Below are 21,200 nucleotides of genomic sequence, written 5' to 3' on the forward strand. Positions count from 1 at the left end.
AAACAGTAAACACCTGTTAAAATTTTGTAGTCAAAGGTCACATTTTCATATATTGTTTCACAAGATATTCAGCTTATTATCATGTATGACAAAGGAAAGCATTAAATCCTGAAGCTGAAACCAGCAAGTTTTTGGCATTTTAGATTAAAAAAATAACTAAAATGATATTTCAAATCAAGATAGCTGCCAATTAATGTTCTGTTTTCTGTCTCCTGTATCCTTATTTGCTGATGGCCTGCACAAAATTAGCACTGTTTCCTACTCCCAGTCTTAATTTCACCCTTGTGGTGTAAAGATCAACAGTTATGCCGGTGTTAAATCCACAACCTTCAGATTTAATTTATCACTTTCAGATAGTTTGGATAAAGCTGCCCCAGAGTCATATCAGCTCTCTCAGTGGATAACCAACTGTCATATCAGCGCCTTCATTTTCCATTTATTAACACTGAAATCAAAAGTTTTGAGCTCGAGAACTTTGAGGGTTTTGATTTCCATGTATTTTATCTTGTGTGTTATTTCACATATTGTAAAGTAGATATACAGCATCATATATAAGCACAACATAAATATGGGAAAGTAATTCACTTGTACAGTTTTCTTATGTATGTGACAAGCATTAAAGGTCAAATATAAGATTTAAAGAAGAAATGCTTTTGAAGAATTTGGGTTTCAGCATCTTCAGTCTAAAAATAAAAGCTTTCATAAACTTGCAAACTCAACACATTGATGAAAACACAGTAATTATAGCTTGTGTTCAGCTATTCCCAGACTGTTATTATAACAGTACTGCTGTAATTTAAGTGTTGGTATGCTAATCAGGTCAGTGGATCGTTCCACTTGCTCCTTTTTTTTTTCTCCCTCCAGCTCAGTGATCATTTATTCCTTAAGAATAAACCAATTCTTTAAAATCTGCAGCCTTTGAAGTCTGCCTGCTTGGCGGCTGTTACACTCAGTATCCATTCTGCAGATCAGTGCATCGCAAAACCACAGGAGAGGATGCGAGAGGATATGAGTGTTCACATACAGCCTGAGCGGAGACGAACTGCAGCACAGAGAGCACAAAGAGCGAATTCACGAAGGAGGACGCGCTGGGCTGGGGGGAGGAGGAGGAGGAGGAGGAGGAGGAGGATAGGGGAGAGAGTAATGATGAAGACAATGAGCAGGGAGATGATGAGAGGAGCAGATGAAAGACAAGGATCATGATGCTGACGATGATGAGACCCAAGTAGTATTTTTCAGGGGGAGGGATAATAAAACAGGGGGGGAGCTGAAAGAAAAGAAGTTTACAGCAGCTTCCTGCAGAAAAATGGCTCCCGATCCCCATCGCAGTAAATCATGTCACTTGGCTACATCCTGTCTGTTCTCAACTTCTCACCGGCCTGAAGGCGATAAACAGCCCTGCTGCCTTATTGGAAACAGATGTTATGAATGGGAGAACCCCAGACAGACAAAGAAAGAGAGAGAGAGAGAGATCTAGAGGAGGAGGGCAGGGAGAGAACTCATGGATAGACATAGAAATGCTTGCTGGAAAAAAAAAAAGGTTGGTAGCTTTGGCTCAACGTCCTAATGAGATCAAACTGAATGCTACTGGTTTCAGGTCAGCCTCCAGTAAAACGGAAACAATGCTGCACGTCTGCCAAGATATTCTGGCCTGATTACTTCTTCCCGAACAAAGTGGAAACCAGTGGTGTGATCGCATCTACAGATTGTTTTCTATGATTTCAACTGGTAGAAAAGTTTAGCTTGTTTCATTTTGATTTAGTGTCACTTTACCTTTTGAACATTAAGCATAACAGACTTGTATTTGCAGTTTTTTGCAGTGAAACTGAAGTCCAGACTGTGGTTTGACCTTTTCTTCTTGGCTTTTCATGCTTGAGGAACTGTTGTTATTAATATCAACATCTATCTATGCACCCATGAATTAATACTGTATACTAAACATTGAGTATAACCTTGTTTTTATGTCCTTTCCCTTTCACTTGTCTGTTATCGTTCTCCTTTTTACTGTTGGAAGAGGCTTGTAGGTGTCATTCAGCTGAACACACATCCATACAATAGATAAACCAAATCTACTGTATGTTTAAAAAATACCTCATTTTGATCAAATTATTGCTGACATAATATATATTATGGGTATTTTACCTTCAAAATAGGTGTGTTTGAATGAGGCAAGTTGTTTTTAAAGTGCATATTGGCAAATTTCAGCAAACAAATGTACAAAACCCTTCACGTCTCGCAGCACATGTCCACCTCTACTCAACAACAGTAACTGTCTTCCGTGTTTTGAAGCTTGTCCAGCCTGTATAATCCTCTTAATCCAATCAACATCCACTCTCTCACATGAGGAGTTGTCGTGAGGAGGATGAGGTGAACGTCTCACGTCGAATGTACAGTCAGGCAATCTCACATTTTACCCTGCACATGAGAGGTGTGCGCGCTTGATGATTTCGTAAAAATGACTGACCATGACTCTGCTTTACTGAGGCTGAAATGCCTTTGATATTCAGGTAAAAGTTACTAAAGGTATAACATCTTGGGAGAGAAGGAGAATGAATGGTGCATATTTTGAAAGAGGAAAGAAGAAAGAAAAAGAAGAAAAAAAGACCAAATGGTAAAATCTTTATTGCTTTGTCAAGAGACTTTGGTCCTGTCTTAATCTTTTAAAGCTTTAAACCCTGGTCTGTTCAGTGGCATGCAACACACACACACACACACACGCACGCACGCACGCACGCACACAAACACACACGCGCGCGCGGAGAAAGAAAGAAAGAAAGAATGTGGAGGCACTCACACACACATATAGCGGCAGATAATCGTGCATGAGCTTATTTGAATGGCGCAAATCTAAAACTGTCCCAAATGGTTTGGAGATGAGATCTTCCAAAGTGTAATACTGAAACGAAGTGATTAAAAAAAATGCAGGAAATTCAGAGTGAAGCGGTGAAAGTGAACAGACTGAAGTACGTTTGAGACTTTAAACTGATTATCAAAGATGCAAATTAAACCCAACCACACCGCGCGTCACGCAGAGCGCACGCAACCAGCAAATGTTCCTGCAGCAAAAACAGCATCCAGATGAAAAGAAACTCACAAGACGAATTTAAAAAGTGAGTCGATTTCATGCAAACTAAAGCAACAGACACAAATGTAGAAAATAGTCCACGTACCCATGTTTTTAACTCTCGTGGAAACTGTCCCTGAGACACAATGTGTGGCAAAGCTCACAGATGATGGTTACAGGTTGTATGAAAGGGGGGCAGCATGAAAACAACTGGACGTCCCGTTTTGGAACCAGGGGGGTGGAGGGTGCGCGGTGACGTCACGGCCGGGGCTAGATACGGATCACCCCAATGCAAGTGTAAGAGCCATTTTTGTTGAAGTTTTGTTTGTTAAACTTCCCGCCACTTGGGGGAGTAGTGCCGCTGTCAACTAGGCAGAGGTTAATATAATCGAGGGGTTACATGGCACAGGTGTTGTTGACTAGAGAGAAGCGAACCGTTTTTGACCGTGTGGCAATGATTGTAAATTAATGTTACGTTTCTTTTGTCTATGGGGAATTGACTTACTATAGAGAAAGTGGATGTACTCTGTTTCTGGAAACCCACGGACTGTATTATAAGTAATAAATAGCCTTTGTATTGGAAACAGTGGACATTTCATCATTTTTGTACGCATCAAAACAAATCAATCAGCAATCGTTGTGGCCTTTTTTGACAGGCAAAGGGGTCACTGCAACAAGTGTCTGTATTGGTTCAAAAGGAAAGTGTTAAAATGCGAAAATGTCAATATTTACCAAACTGTGGATCACTATTATTTATTTGTTTGTTTATTTATTCAATTATCACGTGATATTTTTAACTAATTACAGTGATACAGTTTGTTTTCAACGCCTGTAATTTGCATTAGCACACCTGTGATAAATTGAGTTAATCAGGCTCAATCGGTGAAACTGGTAGAAAGCACATTTACTTAAGAACTAAACTCAAATACAATTTTCATGCACTTTACTTGAGTATATCCATTTTAGGCTAACCTACTTTATACTTTACTTTAGTATACTTTATACTATTTATCCAATAGTCAAATCCTGAAAAGTAACTCAAGCTGTCAAATAAATGTAGTAGAAGTAGAAAGTATAATATTTCCCTCTGAAATGTAGTGGAGTAGAAGTATAAAGTAGCATCAAATGGAAATACTCAAGTAAAGTACTTCAAAATTGCACTTTAGTATAGTAAATCTGAAATAGAGGAAGGTTGTTGAATAGAAAATGAAGGCACATAGTTTGGGGAATATATTTACAATAAGTAGGCTTCACATACTTGGAGTTAAAATGACACATATTCATAATTGAACAAATTAAGTAAATTACTCAATTTAACTGAATACCAAAGGCCAGCAAATTTTGCCATGTATTACAGAGCTACAGTTCACCAACCAAACTATGAAAGGGGAATAATTATTCAGCACTTACGTTATCATGGACTCATATGAACGTAAATAAATTCCACACAAGATTAATTAGACAGAGTCCAATCTGGGTCCACGGGGCTTGTGCATCTTCCCACCAGAAAAACTCCCACAGAACTCTGCAGCTGTGATATCATAGCAGACTATCATAGGGCTGCTGCTTATAATTTCTGGGCCTTTTTTCACTAAATGTACTTTCACTTTTGTATATACTTGCTGATGATACGTTTGTTTTTACTTCAGTAGGATTTTGAATGCAGGAATGTTACTTGCTTTTCACTGTTTTACTAGTATTTTTGTACTTTTACTCATGTAAAGGATCTGAGATGGATACTGACTGAATACAGTTCACATAAACTGACTAGTGAGTGATACACACATATTTTAGGTGCCTGTAGGAAGAATTATGGGGGCAGAATTGTTTACTGGCTTAATAAACCAAAGGCAACTGTCAAACTGACACCTCCAAATCCAAAAATTAAAATCAACAACAGGATGTGGATGTGAGGAGGACAATAGAGGGTAATGCATCATCAAAAGATACAATGGGACAGAAATTCTGTATATAAATGTTTACTGTTTTGTGTTAAATACTTGATAAACTCTTTAGATTTTTCACTTTCCCTAAAATAAAAATCTGTTCATGTGCACCAACCTCACTTGGCAGGGTTAGATGGGGTCTATCTCGACATCCACTGGATTAAAATGGAGGCACAGCCTTTTATTTACCTGTTGCCATGGTGACTTGTAGTATCGGAGCTCCATTGATTATAACTTTTTTCATTCACCACTTACACACTTAACTCAGAGTGAACATACTCAGAGCTGATTGAACTGACTCTGATCAGCTGTTCTGAAACCAAAAACTCTGAGTTTCCCATCTCGGGGTTCATCAACTCAGAGTTCAGGGTTGGACTCAGAGTTTGTTGAACCTGCTTTCTGGAATACACCCCTGATATCCTTTGATAGTTACTATCTTTAATTTAGAACAGATCCGGACAATCCCATCCAGTTTTGTAGTCTGTCTAGCAGAATCCCATGATTGACAGCGGCACTGAGATCTAAGCGTACGAAGATTGAGACTTTACCAGAGTTCGTGTTTATGTGGAGATCATTTACAACTTTAACAAGGGCAGTTTTTATGCTGTGGTGGGATCTAAAACCACACTTAAAAACATCAAACAGGTCATTTGTCATTCAGTAGCTATTCAGTTGATTATACACAATTTTTTCAAGGATCTTACTGAGAAACGGGAGATTTGAGATTGGTCTGTAGTGACTCATGTTTTAGGGATCTAGATTGTTCTTTTTTGGTTATGGTTTTATGACAGCAGATTTAAGATCACTTGGGGAAAAACTGGAGGGAGCATTTGGCAATTTGTAGTATCTCCGTATTTAAACAGTTAAGTTTTAAAAAAGGTTGTAGGAAGTGGTTCGAGACAGCAGGTGGAGGACTTGAGCTTCAGCTGTGGAGTCCACAGGAGCAAAGTGTGACATATCACAAGTCCTGTTCTTGTGAGTAGGTAAAACATCTTCTTTGCCAAAACTCAAAGAACTCATTTGTTTTCTGATGGCGGTGATTTTGCTGTTGAAAAATGTTGCAAATTCCTTGTATTTTATAGTAGAGAGTAGGTCAGGCTGGGTCGAAGATGGTGGATTGATGAGCTGATCAAAAGTGAAGAAGCTGCAGGAGGTGCTGGAGAGCTGCACTAAGTTCAACGATGAGCTCCTGGAAGCCATTAAGACGCTGGCGAGTCTCAGAGAGGGCCTGGCCATCAGCCAGACATCAGATCCCTGCAAAATGTGCAAGCTTTTCTAAATCAGGAGGAATTAATTTTAAAATTTTGGTCACTTAGAAAAGTCTTGTTCAGCGTTTGATTGTACTAAAAGACCCTCTAAGGATTGGATGTTCAGTTTTGTTTTTTTTTAAAGTACATTTTGTTTTATTGGTTTTAGGCTTGTTTTTCGCTGGTGAAAAACAGATATTAGCATGAGCATTAGCATAATCACAGTTAACCATAGACTGTAAATGCACCATGCTAACCAAGCTAGCAGCTAGCGTTATGGTCAGCTCCACCCTCTCGTCCAAATATGGTCACTTCTGGCTCCAAAAATCAAAGATGGAGATGGTCAAATCACTAAACTCAAGGCTTCAAAACAGCAGTCCACAAAGCAATGGGTGATGTTACAGTGACGACCTCCATATTTTTTTTTTTTACAGTCTATGATATCCATGAGTAAATTAAATGTCTGTCTGCTTAAGCCGGTTAAGTTATGTTAGCCCAATCAGCTAATTTTTGCTGTTAGCCAGCGTCTTCTGACTGACTCGTGCAGGAAGACAATTTTTTTTTGTTTGCAAGTGGCCATGGTATCAATGTAGCATTAGTCATGCATGCCAGCAAATAACAGCTAACATAGCTAGTTGCTAATGTTAGCCTCTTTCCTGCTGCACTGTCCACTACTCTCTTGCTGTCAGACCGATAGGGAATTGTGGTGGAGTTGTTAACGCTCCTTTCACCGGTGACTTTGTGCATGAGGCCACATGGAGAGAAATATTAGAACACTTTCTTCAAGTCAAGCCATGGCCCTCCGACCCTGCTCATTCTACTTGCTCCGTTTTCTCCATTTTCATTGCAGTGTGCTCTTTAGCAGTCAGCTCCCCCTGCTGTCCATAAGGTGACTCTGGGCTCCATCCGTTTCAAACGCTTGCTTCAGCCTTTGGGCCACGCCTCCTCATTTACATACGGCTTGAAAAGCCAAATGTCAAATGCCTATAGAAAATGGAAAAGAAAAAAATTAAGTTTTTCTAAGCAAAAAAAAGTTTTTTCTATTTAAACTTTGAATTTAAGTATTTCAATTTAAGCTTTTCCATTTCCCATTTTGAGTTTCATATTTGATGTTTTTCTTATTTCATTGCTATTTTAAATTTCATCTTTACAATTTAAGCTTTCAGTTTGAACATTTCTGTTTAAGCTTTTGCATTTTAAATTTCACTTTTTTCATCATCACTTTACATTTTCAAATGATAATTTTACATTGTAAATGTGCTTTTTAAGTTTAATTATGACCTGATTATTCATAGTAGTGTAGTCAAATCATCTTTTTAATTTTATCTCTTAATTTTCTTGAGTTCTTTCCTAACATGAAACTTAAGAGGAATTATTACTCAACTTTCCCCCATACTGTTTAGTAAACAAGATTTCATAAGAGATTTAACTATATAAGATTAGTAATTGTATAAAGGACAACAAACCTAAAGAGGTGTGAAAGTGGTTCAGGCGTCACCCAGAGCAGCATCCTGGGTTCAAATAGCACATGATTTCTCTTTCGCCCTTTCCTGTTGGCATGTATCCAGTGAAAAATGCAGGAAAGAAGATAAAAAAAGAACGTTATTGTACAACATTCCAGGAGCATTGTATGTACTTATGTTCATTTATGTCACATTTCCTGAAGATATAAATCACAGGATGTTCCCTCAATCCTGATTCCAATTTCAGGATTACAGGCTTTGCTGTGATTCACAGATATGGTATGCAGTATGTGGACATAGGTTATCAAGTACTGAATCCACCCTTCTCAAGCATAACATGTTACACTCCCAAAGTTGAAATGAAATGAACCATGATGAAGTATCTTTGGGCAGAAACGCAAAGGTTCATATCAAACAGCAATGTTTTTCTCTTTTGTAGAAGTTATCCCACAGTACTGAAATATGGTGCCAAAAGTAGCTTTTTAAATGTGTAAGATTTGCAATTATTGGCTGGAATCTCTCAAATCAATGTGGTATCACTGTAAGTAAAGTGGTAAATGGACCTATTATGGGATATTAACTCTTCCAAGTCCTGACTGGGATATCAATTAATAAATGTAGTAAATTGCATTATATTTGAAGGTGACTCAGTAGTGTTGGAAAGCCTTTATAGTATAATTCAAGTTTCTCAAAGCTTGTTACACAAAAGTACACAAGTACTATTTTGTGCATAAAATCTTAACCTGAAAATGAATATAGTAGAGTGCAATATTTCAATATTGCAATATTTATGGAGTAGAATTATAACATACCATAAAATGGAAATACTCAAGTGAAGGGGAAGTACCTCTAAATACAGCAAATGTATTTACAGTACACCATTGTCATATATATTTGGGGTTTTATCAGCTATATTGTAAGCTGAGCTCACAGAAATCCCCTCTCACCCAGTTTTACTTTTACTTTTACAGACCCTTAAAAGGCTGCTCTGCTCTGAACTGACAGTGTTGTTTGTACGTCTGAGAGGAAAATGTTTCGGCTCCTGATACTTACCGGTTTGCTGTTTAAGGGTGAGTGACACTGAACACACAGAGGAGGCAAACAGAGATTTATAAAATGCCAATCAAAGGCATATTTATTAAGGTAACATTGATTAATGCATGGTTAATGTTATCATTCTTTTAATTTACATAAGAGTCGACATTATATTTTGCTGTTAATATTTGTTTTATTTTATCCTTAGTTGCGTCACACCTTGTAAAGACGGCTTAGATATGATCGCTGCAAACTATGACTATATGTTTGAGATATCAGTGCTGTCGATGGTTTAAAGGGTCCATGTGATTAATTAACTATATGGACGCTATGAAGAGCTGTACAGCTGTTCTGTCATCTGAGCACCCAGTTCTTCAATGAATTTGGTGCACAGCTTTATAGATCTGATGAAAAGAAAGCACTTGCATATTTCTGGCTTTGTGGGTACACACAGTTTTAGTCATGAATATACACAGAATATTATGCATCTGTCCCCTGGTTGGTCTGCATCTAACCTCTGCCTCAGGCCTCCTGCTTTAAAGTTCAGCTGCTACACAGCCGTCCTAACACAACCTAAGACAAAAAAGCAACATCTGCAATTTATTCGAATTGTTATTACAATAAATAAATCTGTCTCAAAAAAAAGTTACTTGTTCTTCTGCCTGTTTTCTATGGTGCTAAATCTGGGCCAATAAGTTTGATAATTTGAAAAAAATAAATTGTAATTGAAAAACTAAAATTTGAAACTGAAAGTTCAAGTTTTGATCTTGAACTTTGAAAAAACACAACAATGTATTCAAACTAAAAATAAAGGCCCAAATGCACTGAAAGCGTCATTTGACGCTCCTATGGTGCACTGCAAGCATCAGATTTGAAATGCCAACACCACAGAACCAACACAGATTTGTAATTTTGTTCTTTGTATTAACTGCTGCATTAGTTGGATGTAATGAATGGATGAAAAGGAGAAATGCAGAGGAAGAAAATGAAACTGAAACTCAGAGCGTATGTGATGGTTATTTATTTGTGCCTTAAAACGTAACTGCAGTAAAATCATCAGAATATAGGCCTAACGTTATATTTCTCTCAACAGTGGGGAGGGGGGGGGGGGGGGGGGGGGCGATGTGGTTCCTGTTTTTGTCAGAATGGTGAAGTCCAGACTGCTGGTAGAGTTAAGTTTTTATAGAGCTGCTCATGACCTGGAGAGTTTCCAGCTGATTTGGGGTTGTGGGGGGTTGTGTGCTCTGTAATAGATGGACAGTTGAGCTTTGGACATGTGCTGATGTAACTTTGATACCTGATATGTAATTATATTATGTATGTTAATGTAGTGTATTACGTTTTTTTACAGTGTACATAGTGGTTAATAAATGTTGATTTTAAAAATCAAATCTCTCTCTCTCTCTCTCTCTCTCTCTCACCGGTGCTCAGCTGTTTTGCGCTATCCCTCTCTTTTTCGGCTGCAGAAAAAACAGCTTTGTTCGCTGAGTCCTCATTTGACGCTCCAAAATCGAAAGAAGGTCGGAGTTGGGGCGTCAAGACAGTTTGACGCGCCTCATAACGCTTTTAGTGCGTGTTCAGCCATTAAAAACAATAGGTGTACTTTAAAATGCGCGCGTCAGACGCTTCCAGTGCGTTTAGGCCTTCAGTGTAGGAAAATATAATATTATATATAAATACATATTTATATATAATTTTGATTCAGTTCTGGAATTCTTTTGAATAAATTGCTTATTTTCATTTTTCACTTACAAATTTATTTTTGATATTTGAAGTCTTATTTTTTCAGTTGTAGAACTTACATTTTCAGATTCATATCTTATTTTTTTGCAGTTTCAAATTTTAGGTTTTCGGTTTCAGATCATTTTTTCACTTTTTGATCGTATTTTTTGAGTTTCAGACTTTTTGCATTGATCTGGTGTGGGGGGCGTGGCATCAACGGAGAGGGGCGTGGAATCATGAGTGACAGTATAACAAAGAAGGCTGAGGGCCTTCCTCAATAATCAGAATAAAACGTTTTATTTCTCTCATTCTGAGGCTTTGTTCTCACTACAACTGACTCTCCTTGCTCGACCACCGCTGTGCTGTCTCTGTCTCTCCCAGATTTGTTCGCTGGGTCCTCATTTGAGGCTCCAAAAATCAAAACAAGGTCAGAGTTGGGGAATCAAGACAGCTTGATGCGCCTCATAACGCTTTTGGTGTGTGTTCAGCCATTAAAAACAATAGGTGTACTTCAAAACCCGCGCGTCAGACGCTTTCAGTGCGTTTTCGCGCCATTATACTGCAATTAGTGCCAAGTACGGTCTAAAACAGCTTGCTAAATGGAACTTTGGCACTGCATCAGGTTTTTTCACTGCCAGTCATGTGAATATGCAGCCCATTCTCACTCCCAACTCGTCACATACAGAAGCTTGGTCAGGGCCCCGTGGCGTCACTTTTTAATGCACTGCATACCCCTTTAGTGTCATTTTTCAACATGCAGGTTAGTCCGATAGACTTCTGTTGAACTCCTACACCATCTGAAATACACGCTATGAGACCGATGACGTCTAAATAAGTTGACAAATTTCAGCCCGGTCGCCAGAATAAAACGTTGGCATTGTACATTTCTGCAAACCACAAATACGTTGAATATCTACATTTCAACACCTGTAATACGGAGCATATTAACATTTCAACAATACGTATCATATCAACATTTCTGAAGTGACGTACTTCACATGACATCTATATAAGTTGACTTTCTCTGGTGGATGGCTTGTAATGTTGGGGAAAGTTAGAAATCGCACAGAGTCAGCACAGAACATGGTTCAAGACCACCTTGCCGTTTTGATTTTATTTGTTATTTTAACCCATGATTTTTCCCTAACCCTAACCAAGTGGTTTTTGTGCCTAAACCTAACTAGACCTCAACCACAGCATTGTCACACCGTAAAATATAATTATTTTTTTAACAGTGACTGCCGTGATACTGCACGTTGAAAAATGATGCTAAAGGGGTACCCAGTGTGTTAAAAAATGACGCCACGGGGTCCTGAAAGAGCTTCGGTAGAGTTGGGAGTGAGAACGTGTTGGAATATGGTGTATAGAAAGTGTTGAATCATACTTCTTGTGGCCTAATATGAAAAATTAATTTAAACATATTAGACATGTTCAAAACAATTTATTCAAACGACTTCCAGAACTGAATCAAAATTATATTTAACATGAAAAAGCTTTTCACTTCCTACACTTTTTAGTTTGAATACATTGTTGTATTTTTCAAAGTTGAAGATCAAAACTTGAACTTAAAGTTTCAAATTTTAGTTTTTCAAATGATCAAACTTATTGACCCAGATTTAGCACCGTAGTTTTCAACATCTGTGTTCACCACAACCAACCAGCAACACATTTATGAGTTAACATGAAGCTTAAAGTGACTCAAACTCTTTTTCACTTTTAACATCACAGTTCAGTCTCTATAATAAAGTTTAGTGCTTTACCTGCAGCCTGTCCTACTTTGAAAACCAAAACTATATTTGCTGAAATAAATCATCATTTATCACTGAGTTGGAGTTTCACCATTACATTATAAATCAATTTGAGTAATTAAGTATCAATTTATAACAAAAATTGTGTTGAAATGTTCACATCAACCTAAAGTTCACACACAGTTTAAACCCCATATTTCTTCTCCTCCATGCAGGTCTAACAGCTGTGATACAAACACAGCAGACTGTGATGGCAGCAGTAGGAGAAGATGTCAATCTCAGCTGTCAGCTCATGGAGTCTAGAGATGTTCTTCAGGTCACATGGCAGAAACTTTCACCTGAGGGGAAGAAGAAGAATCTTGCCTCCTACAACAAATCATTGGGACAAACAGTGAATGCTGGTTTTCAGGGGAAAGTGGAGTTTAAAGATGCTGAACTGCAGAACTGCTCCATAGTTATCAGGAAGGTGATGGAGCAGGATGAAGGCTGCTATCTCTGTTTGTTTAACACGTTTCCTGATGGTTCTCTGACAGGCAGAACCTGCCTCCAACTCTATGGTGAGGACTAGACCTGAAACTTATTTTCATTATTGATTAATCTGTTGATTATTTTTTCAATTCATCGTTTTGTCCATGAAATGTCAAATAAAAAAATTCCCCCACCACAACATTCAAAAAGTGCATTTATGTTCATGTACAGTATTTTCATTTAGAGCTGCAACAATTAATCAATTGACAGAAAACTGAAACAGCATGAAAGTGACAGATGCTGCATCACCAGTAGCAGGTGATTCTTTCTAGGCCAAACAAACTAACATACTGGACACAAAGTATCGTGTCGAAGCTGATGTCTTTGTAAGAAATGAATTCATGTGAAACAGTATTTAATGTTTTGTCTTTGCAGAGCTGCATGAACCCATTCTACAAATCAGAGAATCAAACTCTACGGAAGAGACAGTTGTGTCCTGCTCGGCCACAGGTCGTCCTGCTCCCACAGTAACTCTGAATGTCCCACAACGAGACCTCTACTTCTCTCACAACAGCACAGTCAGTGTCACCAACACCAACGGTACAGTCACCGTCACCACTACAGCTGTGCTGTCTGGTTTCCATGGAAACGGTGCACAGGTTGGATGTGCAGCACAACTGCTCTCAGTCCCTGAAATTCAGGTGTTTAAGACGATTCCTGCTGATGGTGAGAAACACTTTCAAAACCACAGATTTACAGATAGATCATTATTCTATGATTCTGATTGGGTTTCATTTTTCAGGTTTTAATGATGAATCTGGATCTGATAAGAGTAAGTTAACCTTAAAGTTGTCTTAAGTCAAATTCACATTTAAAGTGTAGTTTCTTTATGAATGTTTAGTGTTTCATATCACATGTTTTCCTCTTTTTCTCATAGATTTCACTTTGATCCTTGTATTGATCACAGCAGGGTTTGTTTGTGTCGCTGTAGTCATCATTGTTGTCATACGTAAACATAAGAACAGGTAATTTCAACTTTCAAATCAATATCTGTCTTGTTGTGATACCAGTGTCTCACAGTTAATATGGTAATAATTTATTGACATTAAGAGGAAACACAGAACTTAAAGAATCTATACAGACAACACCTATAAATAAATAATATATAAATGTTCTTAAATCCTTCATTCTGTCACACAGGGATGCTGAGGAGACGGAGATGACATAAGAACCAATCAAAAGCCCTTATGTGTAAGACACTTTCATAATTATTCACATATTTATTATTAATTGCTTCTTCAGAAAATGATTGAATCTGTCTTCTCTCTATTTTGGTATTTAAGTTCCTTTCTGTCTCTATATCTCTCTAACTAATGTGTCATTTATACATGAAGCTGATTCTGATGCACTTTACTCTTCATGGTCCATTGTGTACTCATAGTCAGCCTGTTTATCCACATAACTGTTAACTGTCAGAGTCATTCAGTGATAGAAATATGTATGACGTATTGTAATAATGTGAGTGGAAACTGACTCATGTCTTGTTTTTATCTGAAGGTGCAAAACACCTTTAATGATGCAGGAGAACGAGCAGATCAGGAAATAAACACCTCAGGAGTAAAATCCACAAGAGGAGAAACCAGAACCACCATCTTCCACAGTCAGAAGTCTATTTATTGACAAACAACCTACAAGACTGTAGTTTCAATACAAAGTCATTCAGACTTGAACAAAGCTGCATCAAATCATGTGTTGGTAAAATGTTCAGACATTGTAACAGAATCAAAATGTGTCCTGAACAAGATGAATCTCTCATCTTGTATCTCCAGATCAAAAAGATTAATGTACACAGTGATTTTGATGTTTTTGTACTATTTTTTAACCATGTATAATATATATTTTTTTAACATTTTAAAATAAAATAAATAACTGAATGTTACCTTTGACTCAGAGAGGAACTACTTTAATATCTCTGACATGTTGAATACAACCAGTTTCTCTTCTTTATTGCTGTTTGTTGGGACTTTAAACTCTACCAAATAATTTGTAACATCTTTAATATAATTCAAATATATTGTTTTACACCACTTTATTGTAGCCTCATCAATTTTTTAAAGTAAAATGGATATGATTTTTTATTTTGTCCCTTAATCACCGTTTTAATCACCAGCAGGCATTTAAATATGGAACGCCAAATGGGTCAAAATTTGCCTGGCTTTAGCACTGCCAGGTGTTAAATAAGGGCCGCCAGGCGTTCTATAAGTGCTGTCAGGCGTTGTATAAGCCTGTTATTTATCGCCTGACGCCGCTTATTTTACATTTGGCGGTGGTAAAAGCAGGTGAATTTTGACCCATTTGGCGTGCCATACTTAAAACACATTTGACGCCTGATTAAAACAGCATTTCAGGTATTGTAAACGCTGGAGAAATTAAGAAAAAATGTGATACCTTTGTCTTTCGAGAGAAGTCCATGAGGGCTCAGGACGGAGGTCCGTAGGTAGGACATTGGAGGCATTTCTGAATCTGCGTTCTTTTTTGTACTTGTGTTCTTGTGGTCTTGTGAAACATCATCAGTGGCAGCCCAAGTACTGTTCCAATTCAAAGTCCCCATCAGTCCAAAGACATACATATAGTAACAGACAATTGTGCATGAGCTCATATGAATGGCACAAATCTAAAACTGACCCAAATGAATTGGAGATGAGATCTTCCAAAGCGTAATATTGATACGAACTGATAAAAAAAGATGTACGAAATTCAGAACAAAGCGGTGAAAGTGAACAGACTGAAGTACGTTTGATTCTTTAAACTGATTATCAGAGATGCAAATTAAACCCAACCACACCGTGTGTCATGCAGAGTGCACACAAACAACAAAAGTCCCTGCAGAAACTAACAAGACAAATCTAAAAGTGAGTCGGTTTCATGCACGGACAGATACATATGTAGAAAATAGTCCACGTACCAATGTATTTCACTTTTGTGGAAACTGTCCCTGACACACAAAACGTGGCAAAGCTCACAGATGATGGTTGTATACACAGGTTGTATAAAAGGGGGGCAGCATGTAAACAACTGGACATCCCGTTTTGGGACCAGGGGGTGGAGGGTGCAGGATGACATCATGGCTGGGGCTAGAAATGGATCAGATTTAATTAACTGAAATACAAGTGTCTGTATTGGTTCAAATGGAAAGTGCTAAAATGCAAAAAGTGTCGATATTTACCATTTGTGGATCACTATTATTCATTTATTCAATTATCACTTGATATTCTTAACTAATTATAGTGATACAGTATATTAGTGTGTTTTCAATGCCTGTAATTTGCATTAGCACACTGGTGATAAATTGAGTTAATCATGCTCAATTGGTGAAACAAATATATGCAGTGGTAGAAAGAACATTTACTTAAGAACTACACTCAAATACAATTTTCATGTACTTTACTTGAGTATATCCACTTTATGCTAGCCTACTTTATACGTAACACTTTACATTATTACTCCACAAGATTTATCCAGCAGTGGAAGAAGTACTTAGATCCTTTACTTAAGTAAAAGTATCAATATAGCAATGTAAAAATACTCCATTACAAGTAAAAGTCCTGCATAAAAAATCCTCCTAACAACTCCTTCTAAAAACTCATAGACGTCTGAAATGTGACCATGACTACACACTGCTTTTTGTAAGACATCAAACTGGTTTAATCTTGAACAATGTGTTGTATTTTAAAAGCTTGTTATATTATTCATTGTGTCAAATCTTGAAAAGTAACTCAAGCTGTCAAATAAATATTTCTCCCTGAAATGTAGTGGAGTGGAAGTATAAAGTAGCATCAAATGGAAATACTCAAGTAAAGTACTTCAAAATTGCACTTAAGCACAGTACAGAGTAAATCTGAAATAGAGGAAGGTTGTTGAACAGAAAATAAAGGCACAGAGTTTAGGGAATATATTTACAATACATAAGTAGGCTTCACATACTTGGAGTTAAAATTATACATATTCATAACTGAACAAATTAAGTAAATTACTCAATTTAACTGAACATCAAAGGCGAGCAAATTCTGCCATTTATTAGAGAGCTACAGTTCACCAACCAAACTATGAAAGGGGAATAATTATTCAGCAGTTATGTTATCATGGACACACATGAACACAACTAAGGTCCACACAGGATTAATTAGACAGAGTCCAATCTGGGTCCACAAGGCTTGTGCGTCTTCCCGCTAGGAAAACTCCCACAGTACTCCACGGCTATGATGTCATAGCAGTTTATCATAGGGCTGCTGCTTATCATTTCTAGGCCTTTTTTCACAAGATGTACTTTCACTTTACTTGTATTTCTGCAGATGAGACTTTTGATTTTACTTTAGTAAAGAGAATATCTTCACTTTCCTTGATATATTTTACACAATGCATTAGTCTAAGGATGTGCTAAATGAAAATGCAGATGTGATCAGGGAGAAATTTCTTTCATAGTTACTTAATTTGACACTGTATGCGGATATGTTTCCTGCAAGTGGTGTACTGTGCAAAAACTACAGCTAGAAACTAAGAAATAACCTCTGACAAAGCAGGTTTTATCCAGACATAAAACACTTTATTAGAAAAAGAATTTATTTTAAAATACACATGGCTCAGTCTAAAAAAAAAAAGAGTGCAGGTTGGTGTGAACACAAGATAAGAGAGAATATTCAACGTCCCTCCTGAGAAACCACATGAACAGCTTTGAACCTGATGAAATGTCAGAATCGGGAGTGGCACAGTTTAGAAGTAACGTCAACAAATCAGTCTTTGTGTAAAAGTGGAATATCAGAAGCAGCCATGCAGGAAAGCTTCTGAATCTGAACAGAGGAGGGGGGGGGGTAGTTTTTGTGGTTAAACTAAGTTGACAGGCATAAGAGGAGCTACTGCAGCATGAAACATCACCAAGCTAGAGGGTAAACAAAAACAGATTAGGAGGAAACACCCAGGCACATGTTGTTTGAATCTATTTACATCACCTGCGGCAGCAGTTTTACTGCTCCTCCGACCCTCAGCTGGCACTCATTTTTATTCTTTGGTGTTTGTATTTTCAATTTCATGGCCTGACATCAAGAAACAATGGTTAAAGGACCACATAAAACAATGCAGTGTCTTGAAATTTTGGGCAGTGCTTGTGTTTTTAAGCTTAACTTATTGTAAAAGTATAAACCCAAGTAAGATCCAGCATTATATGTAAAATCCCAACCCCTTTTTTGTGCTTAAAATAACTCCTAACCCTCAGCTAACTCAAACCACTTGCTCGACATCAGCAGATTTGACAGCCACGATCCATTACATGACAAAGCTGCTGCCTAACTGAGAGATCAGAGCAGGGAATCAAACAGTTTGTAGCTTTCTGTGCAGCCGTTACAGTTTCAGTGGGATAACTGGCCAGTATTTGGGCTGTTTGCGGTCACAGTTTCTGTCAAAAGTGAGCTGCATTGCTGCCTCCATGGCCAGGATCTTGGCCGCATCCTTGCCGTACAGTTTCTTCATCTCGGCCCCACGTCTCTCGCCTGGCCGCTCCAAGGGAGGAGCCGCACTGCTCCGCCAGGAGACGCCGTGCAGGTCCTGGTCAGCTGGCACATAGCTGTCATGCTGCTCAGCCTCCATCTGCTGCTGCTTCTCTGCAAGGACAGGAAACAGTTCATTTATAGACACACAGCAGGTAGTCTAATCACCTTACACCCCATTTTTTAACTATGATATGTGACTACAATTAAGCGTCACTGGTCAAAGTATTACTGGTTAGGTGATGGAGATGGAGGAAGATTTGAGGCACTCTAGTGCTCAAAAAATTGTCACAATCTTGAACTTTTCTAAGTGTGATGGTGTCATTCTCGTGTCTCTTACTCAGCTCCTCTCTGTGTTTCTCCGTCTGGGCGAAGTACTGCCGTAGCTCCTCGCTGATCTCCATGTTGCTGACGTCGCACTCGATCTCACTGTCCGAGCTGCTCTCCTCGTCTCCATCCTCTCCGTCTTCACTGTCTCTCTCTCCGGCGGCGTGCCAGTCGGCATAGCGCTCCTGGCTGCTGGGATACTGAAGGTGGCAGTAGCCGGGGCTGTAGGCAGCCTCCAAGGCCTTTCGGTAGGCACGCCTGTGTCTCTGGTGCCAAGCCATAGCCTGCTGGTAGTGCTGCCAGTATCGACTGTACACAGGGCTGGAGAACCAGGACATTACAGTGCTTATGTCCTCCTGCCAAACAGAAAGATCAATCAGTGAAAGAGATAGTTAGTCTCCTATTATCTATTAAATTCATTGCCTGAGTAAATGTGTTTTATTCCAAACCTGACAGTTATGGAGTAATTTAAGTTCAGTTCAAGATGAGACCAAACTTTTCTATGGATGTCAGCTTTTGAGCCATGACAAAGGCCAAAATGTGGTCTGCAACAGACTGGTTTACAGCCTAGCTGATTGCTGGAAATGCCTTTTGCTGCATGTGTTGATCACTTGCGGCCCCTACCGGCCAGTTAAGAGGAGGAAGGAGTCAGCAGTCAATGGTGGTGGATGGTGTCATACATGTGCACAAAAAATATTAGGCTGATGCGTCCAGTAGTATGTGAGATTAGCTGCTGGCAGATACACATACAACCAAACACATGATCACAGCTGTATTTATTTAAGGTTTGCACAACACACATCACAGGCTCAAAACATGAATATCTGGCTTCTATGCTACAATCCCACTGTGTGCTTTAAATTAGAGCTGCAACTAACAATTCTTTTCATCATAGAATAATTATTTTGTTGATTTGATTAATCATTTTGGCTATAAAATGTCAGAAAAATAGTGAAAATGACCCTTATAATATCTCAATATCAAGGGTGATATCTTTTTTGTCCAAAAAAATTCAGAAACACAAAAATATCCAGTTTACTATTATGAATGACAAAGAAATGCATGAAAAGAAGCTGAAACCAACACATTTCTTCGGCATATTGGCTTGAAAAATGACTAAAATGATTATTAGATTATCACAATAGTTGCTGATTAATTTTCTATTGATCGACTAATCCATTAATCGACTAATCTTTGCAGCTCTAACTTAATTTGAGGGGGGTATGTTTCTATAAAATGATTAGTGTGTCTTACCATGACTGGAGATGCCTGCTGCTGCCTGCTAACGTTATAGCATCCACAAGCCTGCAGCTAGCGGACAAAATCTGAAAGATACACACATACTGACATTAACAACGAGCACATAAAGAGAAAGACAAACAATATCTGCTCATTTTAAGGTAAAATACTCGTCTACAATGAAACTGTTAAGTTAACTTTGTGAGTTCAGTCTGAATTAAAGATACACGCTGACATCTCGAAAACAAAAACTGTTTCTCCAACTTTACACCGAGAAACACCGCAAACAAAATATGTATAAAAATACAGAAAATACATGTCACATTATGTGTTATATGCTGAATTTCTCCCGTTTACAGACGTTTGTTTACCTCTGATGTCAAATTGTTGGTGGCTCTTCTTCTGAGAATATTTCCCAGCAGCCTTTGAGGCACAGCAACGTCACTGCTGGCCGTGTGGCGCCGCCCAGCGGTCACTGCGCGAACATGAAATAACAGTCTGTTTCCAATATCGGACAATGCACCCGTAAAATGACATCTTTTTTTTTAATAGATTAAATGCTCATAAAAAGCCAGACTTTATTAAACAGCTTGAAATAATGGCAAGTCTATCATTTTAAGGTTAAAATAAAGGTGAGAGATAGATAGGTAAGAGAGAGAGAGAGTACTTTATTAATCCCAAAGGGAAATGAAAGTGTTACAGCAGCCATTTGACATGAATCAAAATACAAAACAATGAGGTAGGTAAAAGAAACAAATACAATTAAATAATAAATAAATAATATATATTAATTAAAATATATAAAATAACTAAATATAACAATATATAAAACATAGAATAAATAAAAATAGAATAGACTAGAGATATAACCATAACTATAACTATAATATACTATTTGCTGAGTATACACCGTTTAGTGATAATGCTATGGTAGTAAGGTACATTATTGTCCATGGATGTTAGAATTAAGTGTACATCAAAACATAAATAGTTTACACAAATTATATACATCTGTAGCAATACTGACCATACTTGAAATATTATATACAGATGAATCTGAAATATAAGAGATGTGATGGATAACAAATAAAAATCCAGGGGAGCCATCTGACTTCACTGTCATTGTGATTTTTTTAAATTTTACACTTAGCATTAGACATATATATGTATATATTATATTATAAAATTACCTAAACCTTTACTATCAAATATAAAAAAATTTTTAATTAGTGCAATTGGCCATAGTACAAAAAGCTGACAAATTAAACAAACGTATACAGACAATAGCACAATACACACCACATCAAACAAAGTGTTGCGTGCACAAGATAAAAAATGATCATCTTTCATGACTTCGGGGGCTCTGCAGCTTGCAGCCAACGTGTTTCAGTTTTACTCCTC

At 37.8% G+C, this 21,200-nt stretch overlaps 3 protein-coding genes and 1 long non-coding RNA gene across 4 annotated transcripts in view; 2 read left to right on the forward strand and 2 right to left on the reverse strand.

The window, feature by feature from the left end:
- The window catches only part of LOC137176881 (neuronal membrane glycoprotein M6-b-like), a 42,518-nt gene extending 38,898 nt beyond the window's left edge, over positions 1–3,620 (reverse strand). Inside the window, exon 1 of the mRNA XM_067582893.1 lies at positions 3,171–3,620. Within this exon, the coding sequence (XP_067438994.1) occupies positions 3,171–3,174 (4 nt within the window). The 5' untranslated portion in view covers positions 3,175–3,620. The remainder of the gene's footprint in view (positions 1–3,170) is intronic.
- An 8,153-nt stretch (positions 3,621–11,773) lies between these two features.
- LOC137177507 (OX-2 membrane glycoprotein-like) lies at positions 11,774–13,220 on the forward strand (the record flags this gene model as incomplete). Its single annotated transcript, XM_067583864.1, has 3 exons — positions 11,774–11,803; positions 12,398–12,782; positions 13,129–13,220. Coding segments are annotated over exons 1-3 (507 nt in total), but the record flags the coding sequence as incomplete, so codon positions are not given.
- A 15-nt stretch (positions 13,221–13,235) lies between these two features.
- LOC137177098 (uncharacterized) overlaps positions 13,236–21,200 on the forward strand; it is a 70,010-nt gene continuing 62,045 nt past the window's right edge. The window contains exon 1 of the long non-coding RNA XR_010925958.1: positions 13,236–13,419. This is a non-coding gene — a long non-coding RNA (uncharacterized lncRNA). The remainder of the gene's footprint in view (positions 13,420–21,200) is intronic.
- gemin8 (gem (nuclear organelle) associated protein 8) lies at positions 17,275–20,271 on the reverse strand. Its single transcript, XM_067583264.1, has 4 exons — positions 20,171–20,271; positions 19,815–19,885; positions 18,574–18,916; positions 17,275–18,347 (listed from the first exon to the last, which is right to left on the reverse strand). Exons 2-4 carry the CDS (start codon positions 19,815–19,817, stop codon positions 18,088–18,090), a joined length of 606 nt encoding a protein of 201 aa, XP_067439365.1. The 5' UTR covers positions 19,818–19,885; positions 20,171–20,271; the 3' UTR covers positions 17,275–18,087.

The sequence above is a fragment of the Thunnus thynnus genome, chromosome 24 (genome assembly GCF_963924715.1).
Source record: "Thunnus thynnus chromosome 24, fThuThy2.1, whole genome shotgun sequence".
NCBI lineage: Eukaryota > Metazoa > Chordata > Actinopteri > Scombriformes > Scombridae > Thunnus > Thunnus thynnus.